The 11,802-nt window shown below is 45.0% G+C and overlaps 3 protein-coding genes across 4 annotated transcripts; 2 read left to right on the top strand and 1 right to left on the bottom strand.

Annotated features, from left to right (window-relative positions):
- The first annotated feature begins 3,056 nt into the window (after positions 1-3,056).
- Positions 3,057-5,696, top strand: LOC134020530 (inositol oxygenase-like). Of its 2 annotated transcripts, XM_062460673.1 has the most exons (10): positions 3,057-3,221; positions 3,921-3,998; positions 4,101-4,181; positions 4,401-4,563; positions 4,628-4,695; positions 4,825-4,934; positions 5,024-5,091; positions 5,173-5,222; positions 5,303-5,415; positions 5,498-5,696. In XM_062460673.1, exons 1-10 carry the CDS (start codon positions 3,204-3,206, stop codon positions 5,604-5,606), a joined length of 858 nt encoding a protein of 285 aa, XP_062316657.1. In that variant the 5' UTR covers positions 3,057-3,203; the 3' UTR covers positions 5,607-5,696. The 2 variants fall into 2 exon arrangements, with proteins under 2 accessions (XP_062316657.1, XP_062316656.1); XM_062460672.1 differs by lacking the exon at positions 3,057-3,221 and having other exon boundaries at positions 3,790-3,998.
- An 820-nt stretch (positions 5,697-6,516) lies between these two features.
- LOC134020643 (lipase maturation factor 2-like) lies at positions 6,517-8,710 on the bottom strand. Its single transcript, XM_062460804.1, has 3 exons — positions 8,626-8,710; positions 7,041-7,141; positions 6,517-6,883 (listed from the first exon to the last, which is right to left on the bottom strand). The coding sequence occupies exons 1-3, from the start codon at positions 8,708-8,710 to the stop codon at positions 6,545-6,547; spliced, it is 525 nt and encodes a 174-aa protein (XP_062316788.1). The 3' UTR covers positions 6,517-6,544.
- An 811-nt stretch (positions 8,711-9,521) lies between these two features.
- LOC134020529 (inositol oxygenase-like) lies at positions 9,522-11,147 on the top strand. The gene is made up of 8 exons (XM_062460671.1): positions 9,522-9,632; positions 9,852-10,014; positions 10,079-10,146; positions 10,276-10,385; positions 10,475-10,542; positions 10,624-10,673; positions 10,754-10,866; positions 10,949-11,147. The coding sequence occupies exons 1-8, from the start codon at positions 9,594-9,596 to the stop codon at positions 11,055-11,057; spliced, it is 720 nt and encodes a 239-aa protein (XP_062316655.1). The 5' UTR covers positions 9,522-9,593; the 3' UTR covers positions 11,058-11,147.
- Positions 11,148-11,802: the final 655 nt, after the last annotated feature.

The following is an 11,802-nucleotide window of genomic DNA, read 5'->3' as shown; positions in this document are numbered from 1 at the left end:
GGCTTTAACTTTGAGGAAAACATTAGCGAGCATGACAATCTCTTTTCTATGGCTGGATTTTGCCAGTGAATAGTTTAAATGTGTGTGTGTGGTGTGTGTGTGGTGTGTGTCCTACATGTTTACTAAAGTCTCAGCCTTCCGGGTAGCTTCCTAAAGTTCACTTGCACCTGTGGAAGGTTCAAGTTCAAGTCACAATTTTCACCTCATCTGATGTTCCACTGTGTCGCCCAAGAAAGCATCGAGCATTTTTGAATGCTGTGCATGATAAATATTTGACAGTTCAACACTAGTACAATCAGGTAACTTTTTATGCCAGGCCACCCACCGGAAATTGACCTGCTCCCCCCCCCCCCCCTTATTATTGAAGTTTTTCTAATGTTCCGCTGCATTCGTTTGGCATCTGCTATGGCATATTACAGTTTGAGAACCACTGACGTTGAAAGTGTATGACTGGGTGTTTTTAACCATCTCTCTTTATTTCTCTTATTCTCTCTCTCCTTCTTGAAGGCTGAGTTTTCTCAGAATACCCAGGTTGCTTGAGACATCTCCCCATCTCATCATGCCAACCGCCTCTGACCTCTCTGTTACCAACGACAACAACATTGCCCTTAGAGACAGGCGGACCTGGAAGGCCTTGCTGCATAAAGGACCCACGCCAGGGTGGCCTAGCCCGGTGCCTGACCAAAACCACCTCACCACAGGGGAAGGACTACGTAGGCCGAGGGCGTTGAGAGGTCGTCGCCATACCAACGGTGGCGGGTGGAGAGGCCATGCCCAGCTGATGCGGGTGGGGTGTGTCTTAGGCACTTGTCAAGTTCAAAACCTCAGCCATCGCCTGTACCAGCTGATTGGACAAAGTGGGAGAGAAGACTCCTCCCCTATTAACCCCCGTAGTCCTCACAGCTACGGATGAAATCATCCCCCCTAAAAACACGAGAGACAAGAATTATATCAACAACCTTCAGAATCGCATAGGCGGACATGCAGGTAAATATTTGTTGTAGAAAAAGACACATATTCTGTCGTTAAAGCTAGCCTGATATAGATGATGTCACCTGTGTGTCTAGTGGCTCTCTGTCTCCCTACTGTCTCTGCTGTGAGCCCGGATGTCGTCACGGGACAGCGGTAGGCGTGCTAGTGGGCTCGTTTTGCTTCCTCCTCCTGTACCGGAGAGCTGGTTCTTTCCTTGTTGTTTTCGAGGGTCTTTGACCCTCAGCCTGCTGAGCTGTAGTTTACTAGAGCTGAACCAGGCGGATCTCTAATCCACTCTGACTCATCCACTCTGTCTGCAGTCTGCACACACTCACAATCACACACAATCATCCACAAAACTGCCCCCCCCCCCGCGCACACACACACTTGCACACACACACAAACACATGCACACTACCACAAAGATTTATTTCTCAACATATCATACATTTGCGTTCCCCTTCAACCCTAAACCCTTCCCCTCATACCCCAATGATGACCCCTTACTTTCATCCGGGAGTCAGGTGGCTGAGCGGTGAGGGAATCGGGCTAGTAATCCGAAGGTTGCTAGTTCGATTCCCGGTCATGCCAACTGACGCTGTGTCCTTGGGCAAGACACTTCACCCTACTTGCCTCGGGGGAATGTCCCTGTACTGACTGTAAGTCGCTCTGGATAAGAGCGTCTGCTAAATGACTAAATGTAAATGTAAATCCATCACTCCATTTACTAATCCACACCTTGCCACACACCTATCCAAGCTTGTGCCATAGAAATTTTGACCTTTTTAGGATGCAACCACAGGAAGTTGTTAGTTAGTCATTATGTCATAGAGTATGTATTGAGAGCTAGAAGGTCAGATGTTTTTAGGAACATATGAAAGCACTTTAAACATTGTTCTGTTTGGTATGACTTGAATTGTATAGGTATATTATTTAACTATAAATTTATAAAGGCGTTTTGGTTGTAAATACTGCATTAACTAAACCTTTGTGATACATGTGGTGAAGCTATTTTACAGAGTAAAGGCATTCTTTTCAATCACATACTGTATGTTCATCTCTTCGTGTGTCTGATTAGTGGCTTTTGTAAATAAAGTTATCTTAAATGTATTGCTTATTATTCAGTTAACAGTTTTGCAATTGACCGTGTTGGTCATTGCATTATTGGAAGGATTCAATGAACAATGAACAAAAGCTAACACTGTTCCCATTTGGAGTAGCTTGTTAAAAAATAAAGATACATCGTATACCTTTATTTATAAAAACTTGATGTACAAAAACATCTCACATTAACACAAGAGTAGTTGAAGTATGACAAGTGGCTCAGCTTACACTTGTCAACTGAGTCAAGTTGACTGTGACCAGTGTGCATCTGTGTGCATGGGACAAACATTCCGTTATATTTCCCATCGACCTAACAGAGTAGCCTGTACAAAACAGTGTCCTGTGTATACCTTTCGAATTAAACTGCTGTGTTTGATACAGTAGGCCTACACCTACCTAACCCTCCCAGAAGCGCCCAAAGGGTTTTACAGTGTTTATATATATATATATATATATATGCTGGAAGTGTGTTTATGAGTATAAATGTGTGGGTTCAGTGTTTGTGTGTATGATTATAACATGAAGTCAAGTTAGGTTAAGTCATGGGCCAGCCAGGTTAGTAATGTGCACTCTCCACAGATAACACGACACACTACTGTATAACATACAGAATGGCGACCTCAGCTGGCCAGCAGCCTACAGTACAGTGTGTGCCACAGACAACCAACTACTCCTTTCTGAAGCTAAAGTGTGTGTGTGTGTGTGTGTGTGTGTGATTGTTTTGCCAGTCTGTGTTTGTAAGAATGTGTTTGTCCTTGTGTGTGCGTGTACTTTCCTGTTCATCCTTAAACTCAATAACCTACAGACTTTCAAACATCCCCCTATACACAACCAATCCCCCATACCAGCTGGAACCAGACCAGTAGATTTCAGTTAAACACTCACTGGTCCCACAGGAAAAACACACACAGGTGATCCAGTCAGGTAACCCCATTTGTTGGGGGCGTGAGTTGGGAGTTAAAGTGTGACCATGTGTGTGTGTGTTTTCATTTTCTGTACAACCAGTGCAGAAAGGTTAGCCTTCCTACTGGACTGACAGATATATAGAGGAGTTTGACAACAGTCCAGCTAAAAAGAACTTCCTCTCACACACATCCTCATCTCCTGGGACTACTCTTCTACTCAACATGAGGGTTGTTAACCTTGTACGTAAGCCAGAAGAATACTGTGTTGGATACTGTGTCTCTTTTGGATAAGGGTTTTGCCATAGGAAGGTCTTTGACATGGGCTAGCACTAGACTATAAGATGACACATGCTCTCAGATGCTTCAATACATCATGCAACAACATTCAGCAACATATTATGCTTGATGTTAATTGTATGCATGTCCTCTAGTGTGTTGGTTCAGGCCTGCCTATTACAGGACAATGGAAGCAACTAGTTAGCTTTGTATTGGTATATATTTATTTTTGCAGCCATATTTTCCAGCTACTTACAATTGAAGATGAATTACAGTTTTGTGGTTTTATTAAGCCTATGCCAAACCTCACTATCAGACGTTTCAGTGGATTTAAAGGAAAAAGTCCACAATATGGATCTTTGATCAATATTCAACATGAAACAGGGTTATAGGACTGAGAGTTTTCAAAACGGCATGCATGTTTTCTTGCAAAACAGATGTCTCATTTGTGTCTGTCTGTTTGGCCGTCTAATGTCTGTAAAATTTACATTTAGTCATTTAGTAGGGTGAAGTGCCTTGCCCAAGGACACAACGTCATTTGGTCAAATCGAACCGACAACCTTCTGAGTAATAGCCCGATTCCCTAACCGCTCAGCCATCTGACTCCCGATATCATAATCATATATAATGTATACATCAGCCTGTTTGTCTATGTGTTCCAAGGGCCCAGACCCGTCTCTGGCATATCGACCAAACCTGGAGACTGACTCTAAAGACCAGGCTGAGTACAGGAACTTTGAGGTGAACGTCAGCTCGTCTTCCAACAGGTCGTGAAGGGGGTCTTAAGGGTTTGTTGTGGGTACTTTGTGTGCACAACAGTGTGTGTGTATGTGTGTGTGACAGAGTGGGAGTCTGATCGATCGTGTGTTCAACACGTACAAGCTGATGCACACCAACCAGACCCTGGACTTTGTCAAACAAAAGGTTTGTGTGCTGGGAGAACATGGCAAAGAAAAAACACTTCAGCCTTTTTCTCTCTCTGTTCTTCTCGGAAAAGTTCATTTAGTAATGTTTCACAGAAGTCAGAACAGAAATGTTCTGTTTAGTTTTCGAAAGCAGATACGCAATGTGCGGCAGAAAAAGACAGCTGAATACGCCCACCTGTAATACTACCATGGCCCTCCCTCTCCTCCGCCTCTGCAGCACTCTGATTGGTCCAACTGTGGACATGCCCAGATGGGGGTGATGGAGGCCATCATGTCTCTGGACCAGCTGGTGGATGAATCTGATCCTGATGTGGACTTTCCCAACTCCTTCCATGCCTTCCAGACTGCTGAGGGCATACGCAAAGAACACCCAGACAAAGGTAAACGTGCACAACCTCCAACACACAAACACACTAGTCTAACACATCCCCTCCCCTCCCCTAGACTGGTTCCAGTTGGTGGGTCTGATCCATGACATCGGGAAGATAATGGCACTGTGGGGGGAACCCCAGGTGAGAGGTGAAACACATGGACTTAGCCTAGCCTCGCCAGGCTAGGCTAGGCCATGATAGGCCAAACTAGGCTAGGCTAAGATAGGCCAGGCTAGGCTAGGCTAGGCTAACTGTGACGCTGTATTGCAGTGGGCTGTAGTCGGGGACACATTCCCAGTGGGCTGCAGGTTTCAAAACGGCATCGTCTTCAGAGACAAAACCTTCCTGGACAACCCAGACGAGGAAAACCACGCTTACAAGTACAATAATGTCTCTCTTCAAACATCCCATCAAATTGGTTCAAGCTGTGGCCCTTTGATTCAGGGTCTTCTTCCTTCTGTCTCTCTAGTACTGAGTGTGGGATCTACAATTCCAACTGTGGGCTGGACAATGTGCTGATGTCCTGGGGCCATGATGGTGAGTATCTACACAGCAGATACAGTACCCTCTGACCTCAACACGAGAAGGATACTCCTAACGTATCTTGTTTTGTTACAGAGTATCTCTACAGAGTCATGAAGTTCAACAAGTGTACCATTCCAGAGGAGGTGAGGGAGTGAATGACCGAGTGTGTGTGTGTGTAAATCTCCCAAATTTCTTCTCCACCTGTTTCCACCCTCTCCCCCAGGGTCTCTATATGATCCGCTTCCATTCCTTCTACCCCTGGCATTCCCATGGCGACTACATGCACCTGTGCAATGACAAAGACCAACGCATGCTGCCCTGGGTCAGAGAGTTCAAGTAGGTCCCTCTAACACACATGCTCTCTAAATGGTTTGTTGCCGTTGTCTCTGATCTGACCTTTGTTCTGTGCCCTCTGCAGTAAGTTTGACCTCTACACTAAAAGCACAGAGCTGCCTGATGTTGAAAACCTCAAGCCTTATTACCAGTCTCTCATCAACAAGTACTGCCCTGGTGTTCTGCGGTGGTAACTGAAACACATGCTCTAAAGCATCTTCCCTGTGTAAAATGCCTATATTGTTCATACAATTCAGATTAATTAAACAATTAAACAATAAACAATTAAACAATAAAAAGTAAAAGTATGTGTCCATTTTTGCTTTATTATAAATGACACAAAGAAGCGTTTAAAATATGTATTTTTTTGTACAGTTTTGCGATGTAATATTTTGCAACACTGACAAAAATATACTTATTTTTTGGTGGAAATGGGGAAATAGTGCAGTTTGTTAAAATACTTACAGTATCTTAGAGGTATAGCAAACATTTAACTCACACAAGACAAACAAACACATAAAAAAAACATGGACCTATACCAAAAGGTATGTTCTCTTGATTGTCATGTTCAAAAAGAACATGATATATTTTACATATGACACTTTCTATCATATTTTCTCTTCCATTGTCTGAATCTTACCACAGAAATGCCCCTATAATCATGACAAACCGAGATTGACATTATCAACCATGACAACATGATCACACGACGTACATAATACATCACCAAACATCATCTTGGCACAACTGTAACCAGTGGAGACAAGCAGAAACAGTTAGAAAATGGCTAGTAAGCTATCTGTAGGCCATACAGTCTGAAGGGTAGAGTATGCAGAATATTTAATAACTCACAGGCAGGTGTGACATGCGTGACAAATGTTTTATTTTCTCAGACTGAAAACAGGAAAAATACAATCTGTTTTCTAGTCAGAGAAAATAAGACAAACAGGTCATTTGGACAGATAGCCTTCAACTAACTGGGGAGTTGCCCTGCCTCTCATCCTCACACTTATTCATTCTCTTTCGTAGCATTTCCATGTCATCCTTTTCGCTCGCCTCCCCCTCTTCTTCCTCATCTTCATCCTCCACCTCCTCCACCTCCTCCTCCATCTGCTTGTCTTCCTCTGCTACACTATTTTTTTTTTCTTTCACCATTCTCTTCCTCCACAGTATCATCTTTCAGCTCCTTCCCCTCATCCTCCTTCTCCTCCTCTTGGTGCTCTTCCTCTTCCTCCAGCGAGGAGTTACCATCATGTATGGTGTCTGTGTGGTCAGAATTGGTTGCGGTGGGTTTGTGTTTGTGTGTCGTAGCACAGGAGTGGCGCAGTCCCCGGAGTAGACAGATGGTGGCACTGCAGGCAAACAGGCTCCAGAGCAGCAGAGGGGCCGACACACCCCTCACCTGGGAGCGTACCCACCTCACAGCCTGTGCGAGAGGGGCTTCTGGAACACGCCGGGGAGGAGACCTGTCCTGTCACCACACACCATCACTACACACAGTCAGGTTACAAGTCCCTACACACCAGAATGAGACCAATACTACCTCAAAACCAGTGGGCACAGCAGAGTTTGTCAGTGCTGCTGATCGTGTTTTCATACATGCTTCTTGTTTACGTTCTGGTGTTTACCTTGAGCCCATGCTGTCTGAGCATGCTCTCCAGGAAGGTGTCACCCAGGTGTGGAATAGTGTGGAGAGTACACCCTCCTCCACCATCTGTCAAGGTACGAGCTACGAACAAGGGACAGTGTGTTACATACAAGCACACAAAAATTCAGGTAAAAGAGTGTGTGTGTGTGCTGACCCATCAGACTTGGGCTCTGTAAACCAGTATTTGTAGCGGTGGGCTCGGATGTAGGAGGGAGCCTGCTGCAGGAATGGGTAGCGAGACACATCGGACTGGATCAGCTCAATTACGGGACGGAAACACAGAAAAAACGATCTGGGTCACACACGGACTGTCTCTAAAAGTGTGGTGGCACTAGCCACAGGCACTAGCACGAATTGACACAAGCAGAAACCACGTCTAGCATCCACACACACTAGTTCCTCCTCCATGTAACACCAGCCACTGTACGTCCCCCACCCACTTGGTTAATGGTGGTTTATAAAGTGCTCTCCAGGCTGGTCCCTCCTCTGCGTGTAACCCCAGCTTGGCCCTCCATGGGGTGTCAGCTCTGCCTCCTAATTTCTCCCTATTCAGGGCCCTTACACACAGTTTATACAAACCCTTTCCCCGCAGTGTGTCCAGCCCCACTCCCTCTGGGGGGGGTTGACATATGGGGCGTCATTCTCCGGTAGAGTCACATTCAGCCTTGGAAAAAAAATCATTGTTAATTGAAAGACGCTGGTTTGCTGTCCCTGCATTCAGTAGACCCCAGTCCTCCTCGGTCAGGGCCTCCCTGTACAGAGACAGCCGCTCCGTCCCAGTTCCTCTGCATAAATGCCTAATCCCCCAGAAACACCCCCAAGTACTTAAACCCTCCTCTGGACCAGTTCAGCCCTCCAGGTAAAGTGGGCAGTCCACTTGTCCAATGCCCCAGCTGAAAGGCACAACTCTTCCCCCAGTTCACCCTTGCCGAGGACATTCTCCCAAAATTTTACACCAATTTTGTGAGTGTCCACGTCTATCAGATTTTTTATGACAATTATTAAATCATCTGCATACGCAGACAGGCAGCTGCAGAGGATAACTCCACTTTGCTCTCTTCATTTCAGCTCTTATACAATTGAGTAGTGGTTCTATAGCGATAGTATAGAGCAGGGGTCCCCAATCTACGGCCCACGCATTTGGACCGGCCCTCTGAACAATGCCAGAGACAATCAGTTCACACTGATTAATATGCATGAGTAAGTAAATGTTTTGATTTCAATAGCAATGAATATGAAAAAAGGTCATCACGATAGTAATAATGCTCTTTTAATAGGCTATATATCCCTTGATATGTACGGATGTACGGTGCATAACAAAATAATAAACTAATCTAGCATAATAAATCTATTTCAAATCATAATAAAATCTCCACAATAATACTGGTAGTCACTCTGGCCCATGTCACTTTCTGTTAGAGACCGACCCGGCCCCACATTAAAGAAAGGAAAAATTATCTGTCCCTCGCAGAAAAAAGTTTGTGGACCCCTGGTATAGAGCATCCCAGACATGGCACACCCCTGCCTAATCCCTCTCATCACTTTAAAAGGAGCACTTAACCCACCGTTGACCTTCAGTACACTTTCAATATCTCCGTAGAGCATACCGACCATGGCAATGAACTCAGGGCTGAACCCGAACACCCTCATTGTGCGCCAAAGATATTGGTGCTTAACCCGACCAAAAGCCTTTTCTTGGTCCAGAGAAATCAACCCAGTGACCTGGCCGAAAAGTCGAGAAAGGTCTAAATAATCTTGGATCAAGGATATGTTATCCATTATTGACACAGTAGGACTGGTCCGTATGTATCATTTCACCCATCCCCTCCCTTAGTCTGTTTGCCAAAGCTTTGGAGAGGATTTTGTAATCAGTGCAAAGCAGGGCCACTGGTCTCCAGTTCTTTATCTCTTGTGGGTCCCCCTTTTTTGGCAACAATGTCATGACTGCTCACTTGCAGCTCAAGGGTAACACCCCGCTGGTCAGTCATTTATGACCTCGAGCAGATCCTCGCCCACAAAGCCTACAGGGAGCCCTGCCACTCTGCATGCCCTGCAGTGCATTTAACAGTCCCAGTGCAGTCAGAGTGTGTGCAAGCTGCACGTTTTCCTCCGCAGACACCTGAGGAATGCTGTCACATCTTCTTGACTCCTCAGTCGTCGTCTTTCTGTTCACTAGCATACAGCTCAGTGTAGAACTCTGCAGCCCTTCTCCGTATTTCAGGAAAGGTCCTGAGCTCCTAACCTGCCGCTGAGCCAAAGAAGAACTTTGACGGGGCCTCCATTTCAGAGATATTCTGAAATCTGGATCTCACCAAGGCCCCCCTGTGCACGAGTACCCAGCAGGTCTGCCAATGTTGAGCCCCTGAATGTGGCTTATTTTTCTTGTTTTGTTAGCAAGAGCTTTGAACTCAACGATATCCGTCTCTAGAGCTTTGATTGATCAGGTTATCTCCCCAGTTCTCAACAGTGTGTGTGTATGTGTGTGTGACAGAGTGGGAGTCTGATCGATCGTGTGTTCAACACGTACAAGCTGATGCACACCAACCAGACCCTGGACTTTGTCAAACAAAAGGTTTGTGTGCTGGGAGAACATGGCAAAGAAAAAACACTTCAGCCTTTTTCTCTCTCTGTTCTTCTCGGAAAAGTTCATTTAGTAATGTTTCACAGAAGTCAGAACAGAAATGTTCTGTTTAGTTTTCGAAAGCAGATACGCAATGTGCGGCAGAAAAAGACAGCTGAATACGCCCACCTGTAATACTACCATGGCCCTCCCTCTCCTCCGCCTCTGCAGCACTCTGATTGGTCCAACTGTGGACATGCCCAGATGGGGGTGATGGAGGCCATCATGTCTCTGGACCAGCTGGTGGATGAATCTGATCCTGATGTGGACTTTCCCAACTCCTTCCATGCCTTCCAGACTGCTGAGGGCATACGCAAAGAACACCCAGACAAAGGTAAACGTGCACAACCTCCAACACACAAACACACTAGTCTAACACATCCCCTCCCCTCCCCTAGACTGGTTCCAGTTGGTGGGTCTGATCCATGACATCGGGAAGATAATGGCACTGTGGGGGGAACCCCAGGTGAGAGGTGAAACACATGGACTTAGCCTAGCCTCGCCAGGCTAGGCTAGGCCATGATAGGCCAAACTAGGCTAGGCTAAGATAGGCCAGGCTAGGCTAGGCTAGGCTAACTGTGACGCTGTATTGCAGTGGGCTGTAGTCGGGGACACATTCCCAGTGGGCTGCAGGTTTCAAAACGGCATCGTCTTCAGAGACAAAACCTTCCTGGACAACCCAGACGAGGAAAACCACGCTTACAAGTACAATAATGTCTCTCTTCAAACATCCCATCAAATTGGTTCAAGCTGTGGCCCTTTGATTCAGGGTCTTCTTCCTTCTGTCTCTCTAGTACTGAGTGTGGGATCTACAATTCCAACTGTGGGCTGGACAATGTGCTGATGTCCTGGGGCCATGATGGTGAGTATCTACACAGCAGATACAGTACCCTCTGACCTCAACACGAGAAGGATACTCCTAACGTATCTTGTTTTGTTACAGAGTATCTCTACAGAGTCATGAAGTTCAACAAGTGTACCATTCCAGAGGAGGTGAGGGAGTGAATGACCGAGTGTGTGTGTGTGTAAATCTCCCAAATTTCTTCTCCACCTGTTTCCACCCTCTCCCCCAGGGTCTCTATATGATCCGCTTCCATTCCTTCTACCCCTGGCATTCCCATGGCGACTACATGCACCTGTGCAATGACAAAGACCAACGCATGCTGCCCTGGGTCAGAGAGTTCAAGTAGGTCCCTCTAACACACATGCTCTCTAAATGGTTTGTTGCCGTTGTCTCTGATCTGACCTTTGTTCTGTGCCCTCTGCAGTAAGTTTGACCTCTACACTAAAAGCACAGAGCTGCCTGATGTTGAAAACCTCAAGCCTTATTACCAGTCTCTCATCAACAAGTACTGCCCTGGTGTTCTGCGGTGGTAACTGAAACACATGCTCTAAAGCATCTTCCCTGTGTAAAATGCCTATATTGTTCATACAATTCAGATTAATTAAACAATTAAACAATAAACAATTAAACAATAAAAAGTAAAAGTATGTGTCCATTTTTGCTTTATTATAAATGACACAAAGAAGCGTTTAAAATATGTATTTTTTTGTACAGTTTTGCGATGTAATATTTTGCAACACTGACAAAAATATACTTATTTTTTGGTGGAAATGGGGAAATAGTGCAGTTTGTTAAAATACTTACAGTATCTTAGAGGTATAGCAAACATTTAACTCACACAAGACAAACAAACACATAAAAAAAACATGGACCTATACCAAAAGGTATGTTCTCTTGATTGTCATGTTCAAAAAGAACATGATATATTTTACATATGACACTTTCTATCATATTTTCTCTTCCATTGTCTGAATCTTACCACAGAAATGCCCCTATAATCATGACAAACCGAGATTGACATTATCAACCATGACAACATGATCACACGACGTACATGATACATCACCAAACATCATCTTGGCACAACTGTAACCAGTGGAGACAAGCAGAAACAGTTAGAAAATGGCTAGTAAGCTATCTGTAGGCCATACAGTCTGAAGGGTAGAGTATGCAGAATATTTAATAACTCACAGGCAGGTGTGACATGCGTGACAAATGTTTTATTTTCTCAGACTGAAAACAGGAAAAATACAATCTGTTTTCTAGTCAGAGAAAATA

This window comes from Osmerus eperlanus, chromosome 5 (genome assembly GCF_963692335.1).
Source record: "Osmerus eperlanus chromosome 5, fOsmEpe2.1, whole genome shotgun sequence".
Taxonomy (NCBI): domain Eukaryota; kingdom Metazoa; phylum Chordata; class Actinopteri; order Osmeriformes; family Osmeridae; genus Osmerus; species Osmerus eperlanus.
Note: the sequence above shows the minus strand (reverse complement) of the source record. Positions and strands in the feature narration are given on the sequence as shown.

What these genes read in the sequence shown, in the direction of transcription:
- LOC134020643 (XM_062460804.1), bottom strand. Translation starts at nt 8,710, where the DNA reads ATGAGGGTGTTCGGGTTCAGCCCTGAGTTCATTGCCATGGTCGGTATG. An exon ending in AAGTGTACTGAAGGTCAACG is followed by an intron (nt 7,142 to 8,625) that starts GTGGGTTAAGTG and finishes CCTTGTTCGTAG; the next exon opens with CTCGTACCTTGACAGATGGT. An exon ending in TCAGACAGCATGGGCTCAAG is followed by an intron (nt 6,884 to 7,040) that starts GTAAACACCAGA and finishes GTGTGGTGACAG; the next exon opens with GACAGGTCTCCTCCCCGGCG.
- LOC134020529 (XM_062460671.1), top strand. Translation starts at nt 9,594, where the DNA reads ATGCACACCAACCAGACCCTGGACTTTGTCAAACAAAAG. An exon ending in CACTGTGGGGGGAACCCCAG is followed by an intron (nt 10,147 to 10,275) that starts GTGAGAGGTGAA and finishes GCTGTATTGCAG; the next exon opens with TGGGCTGTAGTCGGGGACAC. An exon ending in CCCTGGGTCAGAGAGTTCAA is followed by an intron (nt 10,867 to 10,948) that starts GTAGGTCCCTCT and finishes TGCCCTCTGCAG; the next exon opens with TAAGTTTGACCTCTACACTA.
- LOC134020530 (XM_062460672.1), top strand. Translation starts at nt 3,885, where the DNA reads ATGTATACATCAGCCTGTTTGTCTATGTGTTCCAAGGGCCCAGACCCG. An exon ending in TGGACTTTGTCAAACAAAAG is followed by an intron (nt 4,182 to 4,400) that starts GTTTGTGTGCTG and finishes CCGCCTCTGCAG; the next exon opens with CACTCTGATTGGTCCAACTG. An exon ending in CACTGTGGGGGGAACCCCAG is followed by an intron (nt 4,696 to 4,824) that starts GTGAGAGGTGAA and finishes GCTGTATTGCAG; the next exon opens with TGGGCTGTAGTCGGGGACAC.